The 19,039-nt window shown below is 42.0% G+C and overlaps 1 protein-coding gene across 2 annotated transcripts in view; it reads left to right on the forward strand.

The window, feature by feature from the left end:
• The window catches only part of LOC146463889 (pappalysin-1-like), a 40,003-nt gene that overhangs the window by 19,369 nt on the left and 1,595 nt on the right, over nucleotides 1-19,039 (forward strand). The window contains exons 2-8 of one of the 2 annotated variants that reach the window (XM_085083890.1): nucleotides 3,159-5,909; nucleotides 6,676-6,899; nucleotides 12,692-12,897; nucleotides 14,234-14,915; nucleotides 15,654-16,102; nucleotides 16,694-16,882; nucleotides 17,521-19,039. The exon at nucleotides 17,521-19,039 is cut by the window's right edge and continues 1,595 nt beyond it. In XM_085083890.1, coding sequence (XP_084940016.1) covers nucleotides 3,274-5,909; nucleotides 6,676-6,899; nucleotides 12,692-12,897; nucleotides 14,234-14,915; nucleotides 15,654-16,102; nucleotides 16,694-16,882; nucleotides 17,521-17,880 — 4,746 coding nt within the window. In that variant the 5' untranslated portion in view covers nucleotides 3,159-3,273 and the 3' untranslated portion in view covers nucleotides 17,881-19,039. Of the gene's footprint in view, nucleotides 1-3,036; nucleotides 5,910-6,675; nucleotides 6,900-12,691; nucleotides 12,898-14,233; nucleotides 14,916-15,653; nucleotides 16,103-16,693; nucleotides 16,883-17,520 lie in introns of those variants that run through there. The other variant, XM_085083891.1, reaches the window with a different exon arrangement.

The following is a 19,039-nucleotide window of genomic DNA, read 5'->3' on the forward strand; positions in this document are numbered from 1 at the left end:
TAAGATACTTTCTCCACTGTTGTGAAACAGTATGGCAGAATTGACCTTTCTACATTTTATCCTGAGGGCTGAGGAGACTTCTACTGTGTGGTCTGGTATGTGAAACTGAAAATAAAGAATCTTCTTACGATTCTCGAAGTTTTGGAAAAACAACATCTATAATTTCGGTCAGAGAGCTCTTACAACGCCCCCATGCCAATTTCAAGAGCTTTAATTTGCATGGGATCAAATATCTAAAGGTAGTTTGTTCAATTTATCGGAAGTCGGAAGTCTCGGAAGTCGTTAGCCCTGTGTTAGATTAATCGAACCACTCATGATTTTGCTCGTTGGCGGCACGCGTGCCCCGTCGTCAGCTTTTCTTTTCTGGGGCCATCAGTTTCTATCAAGGTTTACAGATCTATACAACTGGGAGCACACTGCATTCTGTCTTAGTTCATGCAACGTTTGGTAGGCAGTTTGTGGCTCGCTCAGTCTATAAACCTTATTCGATTTCACACCAAAATATACAATATTTCCTTCCCGGTTTAATCTTCGTGCTAAAACAGTCACGCCTTTTCAAGCCAAAAATAGCAAACTTCAAACTAGCAAGCAAAATATGTCCAGTATCAACAGACTATAATTTAAAAACTCCCCGTCCACCATTTTAGTCCAAAACGGCTCGAAAAATAAACATACTCTTTGAGACATGCAGCATATTAGCTTCATACTCATAGGTGTCTCCCCTCTGTCATGCCGCACACAGATAGGTATAAGGTGGGCACAGATGGTCCTAGAAAAGCTTTGTTTTTCTCTTACTTTGCTCGCGTGAGCTGTAGTTTATTTGCACAAATAAATGCCAATTATTGATGACTTCCTCGGGAGGAGCCAAAGCAGTAGGCTACCGTGTTGACCAGGTGGGGTCATACGCCCGCCCCTTGTCAATTTTTGTTTTCAATTCTTCTCACGCAAAGACCACCAGATAAAAGATAAATGAATGAATTAATAATAATAAAAATGAAGTTTGACCGATGAACAGGACTTAAGTGCAACTCAACCCAACAGCCGGAGTTTAAGCGTTCAAACATAATTCAACCAAAGATTAGTATTTTCATTCAAACCTGTCATATGGTAGATCAAGGGTAATTAGCAAAGCAACTTGTCAGTGGTGAGTCACGAAAAGATATTTCCTTTTTTTGTGTTGGACTGAGACAGTTCTGGCAAAGGAGACGAACAAACTGGGAAAATAGTGTTCGAGGAACCGAGGAACAGCCTACGTAAACTTAATAATGTTGCTATCGATCCAACAGCTGTGTAGCCTGTGAACAGGCCCTTATCGTCAAGCAGGGTATAGGCCTTCGCTCGCGTTATTTTCTCTTCACCTATGCCCCACTTTGAGCGTTTGTGTGGCAATCATAATCGACTATTTCAGTAGGCAATGCCTAAGAGGCGAGGAGCTGAACTATTCATGTTTTAATTATTTTTATCGCGCTTCCCGAAGCAATCAGGGTTTCGTCATCAGTACAGTTCGCGAAGGATTTACCCGGGAGAGGGGGGGGGGGGGGGGGTGGGAGGTACTCCTTATATAATCTTTTTAGGTATGTGAGGCACCAAGGGTCTGGCTTTTGAGCTGGTCCGGTCTAAAAACAACAGCATAAATTTTAACCAGTTTTGTCTGAAATTGTGAAAACGGGTATGGATTCTAGAAACCAGGTCTGAAAATGGGTATGAATTTCAGAGGCCAGGTCTGCAAAAAGAGTATAGTACAGGAAAATGACATATTTTGGTCTGACACAGCCCCACTAAAAACTCTAAGGTGTAACCCCTCTGGGGAGGGGGGGGGGGGAGAGGGAAGGGGGAATGCCATTTCCTATTAACTTGTGCCCGGCTCGGCCCTAAGCCAGAAATCGCTCATTTTTTCACTTTGTGGTTCACATGTGTAAGTGGTCCAGTATACCCAGATAACATATCGGCTTAGTTACATCTTATCACTAATCGTCCTTCCATTAATTTGGTTTATCGAGCCTCCTTCTTATCTTCATCTAAGCATTCATTCAGATATAAATCACCAGAAGTATAATCTTTTGGCACACAACACAGACATAATATCTGGGATTGCATGCAGATCCGATATCGATGGCTCCGCGAGTAAAAAATCTATGCCCGAGAAATAGCCACCATTAAATTGTCTTCTGGTTCTTGCAAAGTACGAACGAACACGAGCGCGCGGCGAGACTCGCAAAAATGCGCGAATCGCATTGCCAGAGACACAACAAACCGATTGCTTTGTTAACCTACTGCTGATACCCTCCTTACACCTCATCCTTTGTGTGCAGCCTATGTTTGTTCAAGATCGTGCGAATACAAAGTTCATTTTCATTCTTTTATTTGTAGCATGTCTTGTAGTATTTTTGAAAGCAGCCATGGGGCTGTGATGTGATCTTTTATCCGGCATCTCATCTTATCTCATGATCCCTATGTTGAGCGTTTCATCAGTTGTGTGACTCAGTTTCGTCATTCCGCCGGCCCTGGGGCTGTAAGTTGTAAGTTAATAAAGTATTTATCTAAAGATAAACACCGCACTTTGTAAACCGCAAACTCAACGCTCGTCCAATAGTACAAAGGAGACGTGAGACTCTCGTCGTTTCGGCCCTTTTGAACAACAAGTATATTATCATGTATTTGGGTGTCTATGCTGATCAATATACTGTTGAGATAATCATAAAAAAAACTGTCTGATGCGACTAGCCTGGAGCCCAGATGTAAATACTGGCTTTGCGAGAGGAGAGATAAGGTCTTGTCTAGACGTTTTTCTTTTGTTATGAAGAAATATGCAAAACTTTGCTATTATCTGAGGCGTTGCCCTAACTTGTTAACCCCGCAAATTGAGTACGTGAGAGATTTCCGATTCCCGTGGCTTGATATTTTAGCAATCAGTTCAATGTCAATCAAGACACTCAATTTCCTCAAACGCCTGAAAAAAAGGAACAACTACGTTGAACTTGTTTAAACTGTGATGCATCAGCAGTTTTCAACAAACGACGTAATAAAAGTGTAGAATTAAGACGTGTTGGCATTTATGCCGGTTTACGTGTGAGAAAAAATAATTACTTTATACAGCCCAAGGGACGCATGCAACTTGTGATATGATCTGACAAATGGTTTAATTTTACAATCAACAGGGTAGATCTGCTTACTTCATCGATTACAGAGCTACAGGGCCTTGAAGGTCGCGTTTTGTACGAAAGGAGAAACAATCGACGGGACCGCAGTATCTGTTAGTCTCCCAGCTTTGCAATGAGATCGCGCAGCAACCGTGTGTTTCATCTGCTATTCCTGGTCTTCATTCTTCACTTACTCTTGCGCGTGGAGATAGTGTTGGGCAACAGCGTGCTTTCAAGTGCGATCAGAGCCGCCGAAGCAGAAGAAGACAAACACAGATCTAACTGCGCTTCTACACGGCGTGTAAAACGCCGCGATCATGCTCGCTTTCCGTCCTCGCCGCCAACGGGGTCGAAATTTGGAAAAGCGCTACGATTTTTTGGCAATGAAGTGATTCGGTTTTCCGGAACTATCGAAATACCATCGCACCAATTCACGTTGGACTTCTGGATGAGGCCCGAAGGTGGTCAAAAGTCGCCGGTAACTGTGATCGGGCTTTTTGATGACTGCTCCTCGGACTTGAAAGATGGAGGCTGGGAAGTAGGGCTTGAGGAGGCGAGTGAGGAGCGTAGTTTAAGAGTCTTCTTTCGATTACGCACGCAGCGATCAGATCTTGAGACAAAACTGATTTCTCCGCACAGCGTGGAACCAAACGCTTGGCTTCATGTCGCAGCAACTTACAGTGGAAAGAGCATGAAATTATACATCAATCAAGCTAAAGTGGCAGTTTCTTTGGAGCAAAACGGCCACATTTTCGCCGAAGGTTTCCACGTGTGCGAGCACTTAGAAGCTGGAGGCAATCGCTCGTCCGGCGCGTTCTTCCGCGGGACAATCGACGAAGTGCGATTGTGGTCAGTCGCAAAATCGCACAAAGAAATCAGCGCAAATGTCTTTACCCCCACTACAGATTTGGAGTCATTCCTCGAGCTGCATGAAAGCTTTTCGGAAAAAGAGGAACTTAATCGCAATCCCAAGACCACATGGGTTGCTGCAAGAAGTAAACCGGAAATCACTAAGTCAACAATACCAGGCGACGCGCACGATTTGTCCATCGTTAAACCCCCATGTGGCACCACGGTGTGCGATAATCCCGAAATCATCAGGAGTTACGTGAAAAATACCCACTTGCGAAGTAGAAAGATCGTGCGATACCGCGTCATTAACATTTTCGATGATAACGGTACTAACCCAATGGTGACAAAACAGCAGATAAAAACACAACACGCTTTGCTGAACAAAGCTTTCGCACCTTACAACATCACCTTTGAACTCGACGAACATGAAATACGAAACACTTCCTTGCGACGCCGAACGGTCACCTACAACTGCGAGGCGGGAAAAATCGGCGACGGGCACTGCAATGAAGAGTACTGCAAGCACAATATCACAGGAAATGACGGAGGCGACTGTGATAAATTTCAAACCCGGTGTGACCCCGAAAAGCGCGGGAACGGCAAGTGTGACCCGGAATGCAACAAGTTTTACAACGGGTGGGATTATGGTGACTGCTGCAACGCAAGCATCACTGACGTGTACCAGACTTGCTTTGATCCCACATCACCGAACAGGGCGTATATGAGTGATAGGGAATACAGGTCCATTCTGAACTTAGACAATCAGTATTTTCTGAACGTTTACCTAGCTCAGTGGAGTAACGAGAACCTTCAGGGAGTTGCGACGTTCCCCTGGGAGAAATCCGCGCATAGTATTTATGGTGGCACTATCTTGGGTCGGACGAATTTTGGACGGAAACAGCACTCAAATGCACTTGTTCATGAGTTTGGTCACGTGCTGGGCCTGTGGCACGTTCACCACGGAGTGTCTGAACTCGATTGTACTGATGACTGTGCGGAGACCTTTCCTTCACTCGAGCTGGGCGACCTGTGCTCCGACACGAGCCCGACTCCGGCTAACAACTTGTGCAGCGATCCGCCAGCTGGTAAAGATAGAATGACTTGCGGAGTAAAGAAGTTTATTAACACGCCTTTTAGGAACTATATGAGTTACGCTAACGACTCGTGTACTGAATCGTTCACGGAGCAGCAGGCGGCGAGAATGCATTGCTACATTGATCTGGTCTATCAATCATGGCAACAAAAAAAGACACCGCCCTCCTTCATTCCACTCCCACCACGCGTCACCTCTAAAACGGAAAATAGCGTGAACCTTGCGTGGATCCCACCATTGGGAACTGGCGGTGCGAACGCTCTTAATGGCTGCCGTGAGTGTCGCGAGGATAGAGTTTTCAGGCAATACGCTGTGTCAGCGGAGTCTCCCATTCCTGTCAAGCCCAATGGCTATTGGGCCCCGCATCAGGCTGTTGGGGCCCCTGATGCGAAACCGTGTTTTTTTACACCCCGCGGCTGGAGCGCCTTTTCTTCTACGTCGGACCATTGTCCGGAATGTTACATCGAGTTTGGATTCAAGGAGGCTGTTATCCCGACAGGTTTGTCACTCTGGGTGGTGTCAAACGCCAAAGAGTCTATCAGTAACATCCAGCTGATATTCACGGATGGCTTAGAAGAGTCCCTAGGTAACGCCACAGCTCAGTGCGATGTTCCACTCACCATGGCTCTCAGGGTCAACAAAAAAGTCTCAAGGATTCGTGTCCATGTTAAGGCCTTGACTGTTATTGATGCTATTGAACTTACGTCCTCAGTCAATCATCCAAATTGCCTTAAATGTGAACCTGTGGAATATCTGGTATCTAGGGAGCCGCCGTTTCCGTCTGGGCAGCCTGAACGCGTGACGAAAACCAGGTTTGAAGACAGGTATGAGCTAACATTTCGATCTTGCATGTAATACTTGTTCCTTCGGTTTCTGTAGCAGTGGCTTCTTGAACTTGAGTGAAAACCAATTTTATCACAAAATGATTCGAGCAAAGCATTTGACTGAACTTTGGGCCAACTACACATGAATGCCATTCAATGTCGAAAGTGATCAGAGAGGTTTTCAATCGATTGAGTCTTGGATTGAAAACTAAAGGAACTGTAGAATTTATTGGGACTCACTGTGATTGCTGAGCGCGGGAAACGATCCAATGAAAGCACTGGTTAAGATTTGTTAATGACCGGTTTAAAAAATACGTGCTTGTTCTTGATTGGTTTTGCGTTTGCAAAGCTCTCTAATTGGTTGAAAACACACAGTCTACATCCTCAAACGATAAATTAACTAATTTAACCCTTTCAGCCCCAATATCGACTTGCAAATTCACCTCACTGTCCTCCACATATTTCTAAGGTGCTCGTTAGGAGAATTTCTGTAAACATCAAGGCATTTTATTTTTGGTGATCATTTGCTTCGCTCTCGTAACGTGTGCATATATTGAACCAATGATATTGTAAAAAGAAATAGATAATAGTCTCGAATAGTATTTAGAGAGTTCAGGTCATTTCCAGAGCGCTTTCAATCTGTAACGTTCGGCCCTTTTATGAATACAATAGTCGGCGTGGGGGTACATACGTAAACTACCTTTATACAACCACCATGACATGAGATACTACAGCAATGAACGTTATTGAACTTGTTTCTTCCCAGACACTTGATTCCCGGCAAGACCTACAGCTACAGAGTCCAGACTGTCACCTTCCTTGGCCTTAAGGGTCCACCCTCCCCTCCCTTGATCTATTCAACAGAGAGAGGTTTCTGTGGTGACGGCATAGTGGATGAGAGTGTTGGGGAAGAATGCGATGACGCAAACGTGAGGGATGCTGACGGCTGTAATGTACAGTGCAAGAAGGAAGATGTGTATCACTGTACAGGTCAGTAACGCACCATAAAAATTTCCATCTCAGGAAAAATAAAAATAAATTAGCAGAATGTTCTATTTTAAACCTTTCGTTTGAATGGTCACAGGCTAGAATTTTATCCACAGACTCAAAAGTTAGAACCACATTTTAAAGCGCAATAGACAGTACCATGAGAAAGTACTGCTTGAGTTTCGTTTGAACGGTTACACTTACGATTTCGTCCACAGATTCAAAAGCTACAACCGGCTTTTAAGAACAGCATACAAGCGGAACATCGAAAAGCAGTTCTCGGTAGCTTTTGTTTTAATGCATGGTCTCAACCCACCATTTCCGAGTTGCTGTGAACCTGATCATGAAAGAGAGGCTAGGTGCAAAGCTTTTATTATGAAAATTAGTTTTCATTCATCTGCAAACATAAATAATTTTAATATCAAAAGCTTTGCACTTAGCCTCGCTTCCATAATTAGGTTCACAGCAACTCGGAAATGCATTTTCAAGGCTTCCATAAATTCAAAACTTAGGACCACCTTGCAGGCCATCATAATAGACAGGACAAATAAGAGGTCCTTAGTGGCCGACAGCTTTCGTATGAATGGTCACAGTTTAGGATGGCCCACAGGAACAATCGTTAGGAGCACAGAAACAAACGTTAGTTGGCCAGAGGTACTATAATCGACAGTTTTATTGCACTGGGGTGATAATTTATAACATGTACTTTCTTGAAAGTTATTTCGTTGTTTCTGCTGTCAGACAAACATTTTTGGGTTTTGAAATGACAGCAAATTTGCGTGATACTTCCCCTGTAAGGTTTTTTTATCCAGAGGCTCAAAAGTTGTACAACAGAATAAAACTTTCCATATGAATTCAAAGTTATACTTAATAGTGTTCACCGCAATCAATCGAGGCGAATGGCAAGTACATGGCTTGCTTGGTCACGTGACTTGACCTCCCCCCCCCCCTTCCCCCATAACCTGGGAGGGGGGATTCGCATAATTACAATTGTCTCCTCCCCAAGACCCAGTACTACTCGACATATTTCTGTGGTCATGCACACTTGATGAATTTATTCTCTTTTTCCGCCCACCCGATCATCTCTGCCCTACCGAAACTCACAAGTCATGCGGATTGTCTCCCCCAAACCTTCAGTTAACTTATGTTCAAGAACTCCACTTAACTCATGATCACGGCTTAAGGAAAACAAACCATATGACAGGCAGTTTTAAAGGGCAGGGATGAACGGACATGAAAATTATCCACGTTGGGAAGAAGTTTTGCTTCGTTTAACAACTTTATTGGGGAAAATGTATAAAAAGAGAGTTTAAACGGGTAAGAGTGCAAACGGGACACGCGGCGTCTACCAGGAAAAAGAGCTAAAATACGTGACAAATAGGTAAATATGAAACGAATAATAACGATGTGTTATTCAGTCAATGGCACCGGCATACAAAAAAGATATCCGATATACATTAAAAAAAACTATGAAGGACCTAAGCCCTGTGGCATGGTTGGTTACGGGCAATGGGCCAAGTGCAGAATGAGGACATGTAGTTATTCAGTTTATCAAAACAGACTTAAAGGATAAGGCCGCAAAAGAAAAGCCACAAGGGATGACTAAGTTACATACAGCGTTTCATAGCTTTCTGACACGATTAAAATACGAAGCTTGAAAAGTGCTGGTCTTGCAAGCAGGAGAAATGCATGCAATAAAGCACTGCTCAAGAGCTTTCATTTTGCTGGCGACGGTAACATTTTTGCCACCGAAACCAACACTCAAAAGGTGGAACCACATTACCACACCGGCAAGGTTTGGCGCGGGAAAGAAAATAACTCATACCTCAGGCTAGCGCTGATGTCTTTCCAGAGATATCACGGAAAGCGTATTGAAAAAAAAAAAAAAAAAAGCAGCTAGAACTTGTTTGATTTATACTCTGGGTCATCAAACATTTTCCCTCGTGCGTCATTGGTCAAACACATCGCGTGACTACGTAACTAAATATATCGCTTCCCAAGTTTAGATTGCCAAAAATATTCGATTGAATAAAACATCTGTTTTGAGGAATGCGGTAAAATTTAAAAACCCCTTAAATTTGGAAGCAGCTTAAATCAGAAACAGCGCGAACTTACAAAAAAACTGTCGCACACACTGTTTTATGGTACAAGAGCCTCGTCGTTTATTTCACGCTAGACATTTACATCTGTTCATCGCGTACTTGATACTTTTACTTAACTGAACTTATTTCTTGGCCGGAAGAGAGTATATTTTTCAGTTATTTTATTAAACAATTTTGAACGTAAATTGCCATTTATGTTTACAGGAGAATAGAAAATGAAGTTCATTTTCAGTTTCATTTGTCTGACAAAAATGACATAATCTTAGGTTTTCAGGTGTATTTGGTACACTGTGTCTGCCTGTCTCAATATGTAAATTGTGATTTCCTAATCGAAATTTATTTCTGCCTATCCTGTGGCCAGGATTTTTATTCGTGTCTAAGAAATCAGCTTTCCTGTTATCGTTCTTAAAGGTAGTATAAAAACTCAATTTTCTGTTTGTTGTAAGAAGTCTTAACTGATGTTCGATAAGTTTCAGCTCAAGTTCCCGAACAGATCAATCTTAATTAGCTAGCGAGCAGCAGTGTTTTATCGGGATTTAAAACCCCGAGTTGCAGCCGAGTGGTTTTAGATCCGAAAAAACACGTGCTGCGAGTTTTTTGAACGGCTTCAAAAACATTCCTGGAAAAGCGTGTGTCAAGGGAGTTCATGACAATGATGTTTTTGTGAACGTTAAAAATTAGCATACGAGAAAAACATTAAACACTGCATACTAATAAGGAGGAGGTTTTATCGGGTTTTAAAACCACTCCACGTGATGTTTTTTCGACCATTTGATAGGTCAATGGACTTATGAATTATTAATGAGTTTTTGAAGGGTACAAAACGATCTGGGAAAACAGGAGACAGCATTTAATTTTAGATATTTTGCTTAAATGTTCTTGCTGGATCACCCCATGAGAACCGTTAAAATAAAACATCCAGGGCCCAGTTGCTCGAAGCATGGTTAGCGCTAACCCGGGTTAAATACCATGACAACCTATAGGTTTTAATACCTCTTAACCAATGGTTAGCGCTAACCATGCTTCGAGCAACTCAGCCCAGATCGTTTAGTTGCCTTGTAAAGGCATGATTGCGTCAGCCAATAAAGTTTGATCTTTTCGGTACCCTTAGCTGAAAATTTAAGGACGGTGCCTACATTTGTTACTGCGCACACGTTCTGCGCGTCTCGAGATACTCGGGTTTTCTATGGGTGGTGCCTACTAATACAGGGATATTTTTGCGCGGTTTAACATTATGTGCAGAAAGCAGAATTGAGAAAGTTCTTTAGGTATCCAAATTGAAAATTGGGGGTAACCATGCATTTTTTCAGAGATAACAAAGCTTCAATTTGGGAAAGAATGCCATACATTCCTTTATATTTTACAGCTTTTTAGAGTTATTGTTGCTTAATTATCTCTAAAAAATGCGCGGTTACCCCCAATTTCCTTTTTGGATTCCAAGAGCTCTTGCTAAGATCTGCTTTTCCTGCATAGTCATAAATCGCGCAAAAATACTTCTGCATTAGTAGGCACCGTCCTTAAGTCGCAGAAAGTTTAAGGAAATTGAATTTATTTCCCGAATTTAAGGGCTGTTCTTTGCTTTACGAAAATCCTTGCTGATCTTATTTCGCATTTTTAGCGAGATTTTGTCCATTCCAAAAACGAAAGGAATCAGTTTTCCAGAGGTAACATTCATTTTTCCGAAGAAAACTACCGAATTTCTAAGGCGATTAAGGCGTTTACGAAAAGATATCCACGCGAGATGAACCGTGGGTGCCCCTGCAGAGATCGATTACTGCCTTGCAGTTCCAATCGTTACAGAAAATTAGAAAACATAAAAAATTGCCGTGAAGAAATGAAAAGTCCTTTAAGAATTCGAAAAGGAAACTCAGTCAAGTGTTTCTTCCATCGTGTGGTTTTATAATATTTCCTAAGTAGGCTTTATTCTAAAAAGTCTTAGGAGGAGTTGATGAGTTTAACCTGCCTCAGGGCATCTTAACTGATCGAGTTATAGATGATATTATTTAATCAGCACGCGCCAACACGCACATTCATTAAACTTGAGTTATAATCCTTGCCAAAAGAATTTTAATCTCATTTCACCGAGCTATTTTAATTCTTCAAATCTTCTGTTTCCCTATCGTTTAACCTTTAAAGTACCCGGTGAAAATAACAAACTGAATTTTGGCAACTAGTCGGATTCTAGAAGTGTATATGCGTATCAGCCAATTATTTGAGGTGGCCATAGCACTTTCGGAAACGCACAGGATGAGCGCCGAGTTTCAAAACGAAGGATTATTGCCTTTAGCTTTGATTGGGAGATAATCGCCTTCAGGCGGGTCACCGGCGAGATATACCAAATAAAACCTTGTATTTAAGGCAAAAGATGTTCATTTCAAATTTAATGCATTTTTTAGAAAGTGTGATTTCAAACATAACGGAGAACTAAGACGCACGGGTTTGCAATTGATATAGCGGATTACAAAATAAACGAAACCTCTCTGCGGCTCAGCCGAGAAATCCTGTGATAGTAAGTACTTATCCGCGGTCCATTTTAAGGTCGTACATGTTGGGTAAGCCGCTGATATTCATTCTTCAGAGAAGGCTTACGCCCTTCACGCGTTGATCTTGTCAGGTGGAGTGACGGCACGTAGTCACTCACACAAACAGTGAAAAATGGCGACACAAATTCTTATTTGTTTACCATAAAAGGACACAATTCACGCTGTGATTTTAATGAAAATCGACTCAAATTGTTTTTCATAGAAAAATCACGTTTTTTTGAGCACTCATTTCATGAAAGTATGCCGAATTAATTTCTTCCTTATCGCCTTTCATTAAGTTGCGGTGTCCCTGATGAAAGACGGAAAGGATCATTGAAAACAGCTGTGGAAATACTTGCCCAAGGCTAATTGTGTCACCATTTTGCAGCGTGGAAATAAGAAACTAAGACATTTTCTATTTCTGATGTCATTTATTTTTGCATAAGTTTGTGACGATTTACCATTTCTGTGTGAGCAAATTTGCTCCTTATAGAGCGTTATCATTCACGTGACTACTGGACATATTGGTTTACTGAAACAAAAGAAAACATTTGCATAAAAATGGAGTTCAATTCCCAGAGGTTTAGTTTGAAACGCCAACATGGCCGCCATTTCTTTGTTTTGGGACACCAACATGGCCGTTGTGACGTCATGTGAAAACACTCGATATCCGCAATTTTCAGTACAGTTTTAATGTTTTTAAGCGAAATACTTGGATATTTCGACTGCAAGGATTGCGCGAATTCCTCGTATACAGCTATTTCAATTTACGTTGTCGGATCAAAGCTTAAAGCATCTTCAAAGAGGCTGCCACCTCATCCGTTTGATATCTTAACATTTCTTTCATCCAAATGGCTCGCCATCGTACAGCTTCACTGGACAGACGAGGCATAGCTGATTTCGATGAACTTATTCATAAAAAAATCCACAGAATCTTGAGGTCTTGTCTTATAGCTTTATACTTTGATTCGACAACGTTAATTGAAATAGCTGTACATTTACAGAAAACAGCCAGATGCCTATTTGATACTGGAGACCCAGGAAAGCTTGATCGCCGTTCCCAATCCCCCCCACCCCCCCCCCCCCCCCCACCTCACCCACTCAACTTTGTATAATCAACCATTCAGAACTCTCAAATACAACAATACTAAAATCTACGGATTTTTCCCAGGTCACCCAAGTTTGTGCTACCGTCATGAAGGAGACGGAAAATGCGAAGAGTTCGAGCAGAAGACGAGCATCAAAGACTGTGGATTCTTCACTCCTGAAGGGTTTGAAGACCAGTGGGCTGTAAATGTGACAGTCAACCCTTACTACCGTCGCAGAAAGTGTTCTGAACATATAATTGTTCAACCGGGACCGCCTTCACGAGATCTGGTAAGCCGACACAAAAATATATAAATTTTTGCAACGATTATGTGGAAATCAGTATCAAAACATGCAACAAATGAGAGTGAATGAGTGAAGGAAGGAAGGAAGGAAGGAAGGAAGGAAGGAAGGAAGGAAGGAAGGAAGGAAGGAAGGAAGAAAGAAAGGAACAGACGAACGAACGAACGAACGAACGAATGGATGGATGATAGAATGGGTGAATAAATGAATGAATGAATGAATGAATGAATGAATGAATGAATGAATGAATGAATGAATGAATGAATGAATGAATGAATGAATGAATGAATGAATGAATGAATGAATGAATGAATGAATGAATGAATGAATGAATCTGAATGAATGAATGAATGAATCTGAATGAATGAATGAATGAATCTGAATGAATGAATGAATGAATGAATGAACGAACGAACGAACGAACGTACGAACGAATGAATGAATGAATGAATTTAAGCATCATGATTAACCATTGCGCAGTAGCGAAATTGTAAAGGTTTGTATGGGGAAAAATATCCTATTTGTAGGTAAAATTACGAGCGATTTTTAAATAAAAATTTCGTTCAAACTAAAACTCCACGGAATTGCTTCAAATCAACCCAAAAATTACACAGGACACAAAACAAACAACAAAGGACTTCATGTGAGAGATTTTTACAACCTCATTTCCATGCAGAGCTTTTTCCTTTTCTCACTGGGTCACGCTGCCTCTCATACAATCGATATCAAACGCGCACGAACCAACTTTTGTTCATTAGTTTATACATCAAACTGAAATTTCACTGGTTCAATGACAAAATATTTTCTCGTTACAGCCACTGAAATGCACTCAAGAATTATGGTGAATTTGCATGCACCAACAACAAGTTCGCCCACAGGGAAGATACCATTTCGTAGTTACACGGTTAAAGAACAAGACATGGTACATAAATGTATTGGCGCTTCGAGTTACAAGTTGTGCTAGGCTGCACCTGTTTTCTTATAGGCGACCTTTCTCCAACAAATGTAGACAAGGCACGTCAACTTCCCTGTAGGCGAGTTTGTTCTGGGCGAGTTGGTGTGTGGGCGAATTTACTGGTTACGGAACTTGACAATTCAGTACCTGCACATCATACGATAACAAGGAGACAGTTTCCTGGTCTTGCTGCATGAATAGAGTGACAACATTAAAGTTTATCAAAGTAAACTTACTATTTTTTAGATCGAACGTCTTCCTCAAGCTAGTTTGATGTCTCCAATTTTCATAGATTAAAGCAACATCCCTTTCCTTTCTTATAGACTGTCATTACATTGCTTTTAAAAAATTTCTTGTTCCAATGAACAGGTGTGCCAGTCACCTTCCATTCAAGATCTTATTGACAAGAAATACCCATGGGGTCCGTGTGGCGGCGACATTGATGACAGTTTCTGGTTGGAGGTCACATTTAATCGCTCTGTAGTTCCCGCCGCAGTGGTGCTTTATCTCTCCTCTGATGGCAAGAGCAAATACAGTAACCCCGAGAAGACAGTAAAAGTCGAGCTTATCGACAGCAATGGACGAGTACACCCGTCAGGAGGCGAAGAAACTAAACTTTCATGCAAGATTAATCCAGCCGTCATCCCAATTTACCACGATATGACAGAGCCATTTTTCTACGTGAGCAAAGTTCGCGTCAGTTTCAAGTCATACCTGATTGCTATAGCGGGAGTGGCTCTGCGCACCAGAGCTCACTTTGACGTAGTTGAGATGTCCAAGTGTCGACCTGACGAGATTTTCAGTCCGCGCACCCAACACTGCCACAAGTACATGTGCGAGAGGCCGTCTTGTAGTGAGCTTGCGATAAAACATGCAAGTGTGAAATGCGAGGGGACCGAAGAGGGGCAGACGTGTTCTGTTACTTGTAAGCCGGGCTACCGACCATTTAAGACGTTCAAGATGATATGTTTGAACAAGGTATGGCAGGGAATAAACAGAGCATGCGTACCAGTCAGTTGTGGTGTTCCCAGAATTCCAAACGGAAACGCAGGTAAGTACATTTAAATTGGACAAGAGGGCTAATTTCTAAAAAATAAAGCAGTAGTGCTAAGTCGTTGGGGAAGTGAAAACAAATGCGGGTTCTATCAGCAGAGTTTATGAGGTAATTTGACCACCATAAAATGATTCGAGTGCTGACGTTTCGAGTGTTAGCCCTTCATCAGAGCAAATCAAGGAATTATGGGTTGTATGTAGCTTATATAGTGAGAAGTTGAGCTTCGCTATTGGTTGTAGTACAGCACTCGATTCTCTTTACGGTGACCATATTACCCTATCAACTCTTATTAAGACTAATCAACCGTTAAGTGCGTTTCCGGCATTCCCTGAGCTCCTTTTAAAGTAGCCTGCGAACAGCAGACGTATTTCCGGTCGCACAACCAGAAATACGTCTGCTGTTCGCAGGCTACTTTAAAAGGGGACAGACTTTGGATTAGAACGATAAAAAATGAGCACAAACAGTTTTTTCACGAACTCCCGCCCAGTTTTTGACTGAGTTCTCTTGATAGTTTTCTTCAGGCTTTTTGGGAAAATTTGGCTTACAATCAAGTTTTCCTTGGATGACCAGTTCTTATCTGAATCTATTGTCAGAACTGGTGATTTTATCACTTCTTGTTGTTGCGTCTCGCCTCTCTTTCTCTGCTTGCCCTGTCTACAACATCTTATTCATTCCTACTGAATCGGAGAGAATTTATTTATTATTTTTTTCCGTCCTTATCTTTCTATCCTTAAGATTGCCCAGACGGTCACACGTTCGGTAAAAAGTGCTCTATTAACTGCTTACCGCAGGCCAAAATGAGCGGGGGCCAAGGTAGTGTGACGTGTGAAGAAGATGGGAAATGGTCGGCGCAGACATCATTCTGTGTAATGACCTGCCCGAATTCCATCATACCAGAGAACAGTGAACCGCTGGCCGAGAGCAACTGTATTGGCACCAGGAGGACGTTTTTGCCCGGGATATCCTGTAAATTCCGATGCAATCCTGGCTACAGAGTGAAAGACCGCGACGAACCTGGGCGAAGGACTTTGAAAATGCGCTGCACCAAAAGTGGCCAGTGGACTCATTCTACGTGTGAGCCAATCATCTGCAAGGAAATTGCTCCAAACCTGCTGATCTGGTATAACTGCTCTAATGGGAACGCCATGGGAAGTGTTTGTTCAAATCATTGTCCTGGAGAGGAGGTAGGCTGCTAGCTTGTAGAAACGTTTTCTATTAGCCTTTCAAATATTAAACCCTGATTGTGATAAAAATGCTCAAATAGAGTGGTTTCCAATTGAGTGTCGTAAAACTAAACCAAAGTATTTACTCTGACCAATCGCAACGGATGTAAACAACACAACGAGCCAATCAGAATTCGAAGCAAATACACGTAATTAGTCTCCAAGCGCGAGAAAACGCGTGCGGCCAAAACAAGACTGGTTATGGTTTGGATTCCCATTGGCTGAGAAAGTGGCGCGAGTTTTGTTAACCAATCACAGAGCGTAGTAATGCAAACCAAACCAAATGCGAAATTACTTTCGACACTCAGTTGAAAACCGCTCTATGTGACATAACACGGAATGACATTCTGGTTTAGGGAGGAGCAGAGATTGTGAAATGGTAAGAGTGCGTCCCTCCCCTCTCCGGCCAGGGTAGTTCAGTAATTAGTTGAGTTTTTCGTTGGTGCTCTTCCTTATTCAGAGTTATTTGTCAGAGTACAGTGGGATCAGAGCCACAAAGTTGATTCTAATTCCAATTAGTTTATAAAAGATTTGTTTTTTTCACTTCGTTAGGTTCACACAGTCAAGTGCGAAGAGAATGGAGAGTGGAGCGAGCCGATGAAGCGTTGTAAATCTCCCGAAGCGGGTCTCTGTTCTAAGCCGGCTGCGCCAGCTGGAGTTATTTTAACCTGTGAAGATCACTTCCCAGGTGGAACATGTAAAGCCAAATGTAAAAATTCTGGCTTTGATGTCGTTGAAGCGGTGAGTGTTAATGGGTGTGGCGAAATACGGGCCTCGCAGGATTTTACTCTAACTTCTTCTTCCGCAATCTCGGTAGTCGATCTACGGCTTGGGATCTCTATTTAGTTTTTGGCGTAGCTTTCTCGGACTCTACTTCCTTTTTCAAGGCTAAGAAGTATCGAAGTCTTGAAAATAATGGCTATTTGAAAACTTTGGTGTCTGGCGTTCGTGAGTTGAAGAATCTAAAAGTCTTAGGCTCGCATGTTAAAGTGAGTCGAGTGGTGTCTATAATCCCAGACGATTCGACTCACAGAAGTCAGGTCGAGGCATCATACAGGCAACAGCATGAACCTTTCTCGTTCTTGAAACGTGTGCTTGCGGTAACATTCGTCTGAGGAAGAACAATAAACCTTGCGTTTTTAGACCTCAGACTGATAATTGTCACAAAAGCGACCGATCAAAGCAATCATATCTTGTTGTCTATCGCAAGTTGTTCCTCTTTGTTTTGAAGTTCTCAAAGGGTATAAACAGTGTGTGTGACTAATCGGCTACAATCTGGCTAAGCGATTCATTATTTCTGTAAGGTTGTAATTAGTCGTAAACGGCATAGTAACAGTTTTGTTCAGTCCTATTGATTGACGGACTTGCTTCTGTTGCAGGGAAACGAAGACAAGTGGCGCGTGACCATCACGTGCCTTCAGAAGCTTGATTGGAGCCCAGATCCCTCTCGTTTACTTTGCATTCGCGGTTGCAAGAGGGAGTTCATTTCTGACGGGTGGTGTGATCCGGATAACAATAATAAGCACTGCCGGTGGGACGGAGGAGATTGCTGTCCTTCTACGACCAAGAACAGGATTGTGCGCCGCATGCCGAGCCATTGTAGCTCCGCCTGCGACTGCAAAGACCCAGATGCCATTGAAAATCAAGGTGGAGAAGATGACGAAGATGACGACGACGACGACCGTAAATCGGAAGAAAGTGGGTCTGACGAAGAGGGCCAGTATAAGACGTCTACTTGAAGATATTGAGGTTTTCAGATCCGAGTGCGGGCGAAAACAGGCTTTTGCTATGTCGGTACTGATTTGAGCTTGTTAGTGAACTCCGGCAACAAATGAAGAGATTATGAACAAAACGTTAAGACTATTACTTTGAAAAGTATGGCCGTGTATGCGCTTGTCTTTTTGGTAGATCTAGGTTTCCCCGCGAAAAGTTCGTATTTTGTTACATTCTGTTGCTCTAAAATGAATAGCAGTGCGCTTGACACAGTTTGAAATCTTATATAAACAGCCGCACTGGGATCAAAAGCCCTCTATCATCGCGTCCTCGGCTGGTTCTCTTGTATTCGCTCTCCTTTCTATGACCGGAAGCCCCAGCTGATCTTGATCTGGAAAATGCCACATTACCACAATACCATTAATGTTGCCACCTTTGCCCCTAAATGAAGTGCCTTATAGTTCTGAAGTGTTTGCAGTATTCTGGCAAATGATGCCCAGTTTAGGGTAAAACGAGAACTTGAAAATTCCAGCGCAACGATTTTCAATTAATTCGGTGATTCTAGAGGTTGAATTGTTTAGCGTTTTGGGATGGGCTTTAGAAATTGTTATTATTAATAATTGTTATTATTATAATTGTTGTTTGGAACATAGAATTTTAACATGTGGGGCTTTTACTGAATTCATTTGTTAAGGTTTATAATATATAAAATACAACTAAAGCGTTTTGGTTTTTATTGTTAGTATACAAAGTATATAATCAATTGACTCAAATGCATATTGCATGAAACGAGACTACGTTATTTACGAAATATCCTGTTTTAATCCAAAAACTCAAAGCCTCTGTATTTAGCGATTGAAAAGTACTTTACTGTAGTTCTCTGTATCAGATTCGATGAAATCATACAATCTTGAGGGTTATTTATTCTTTTATTACAGCTTAAATTATCAGCCTATTTTTTCGGACTATCTGGTGTACATCTGAAATGGTGTGAGCAGTAAAGCTTCACCCTTTAAGCTCCAATAGTGATCAGCATTAAAATTCTCCTTACAATATCCCTACTTGATAAAACACACAGGTCGTGAGAATCAAGGAAACGATCACCAAAGATAGATTAAAATTTCTTCATGATTAAACAAAATTCTCTCAACAAGTACCAACCGAAATAGATGGAGGACAGTGGGG

Source organism: Pavona decussata, unplaced genomic scaffold (genome assembly GCF_977016875.1).
Source record: "Pavona decussata unplaced genomic scaffold, jaPavDecu1.1 SCAFFOLD_174, whole genome shotgun sequence".
Classification (NCBI taxonomy): Eukaryota; Metazoa; Cnidaria; class Anthozoa; order Scleractinia; family Agariciidae; genus Pavona; species Pavona decussata.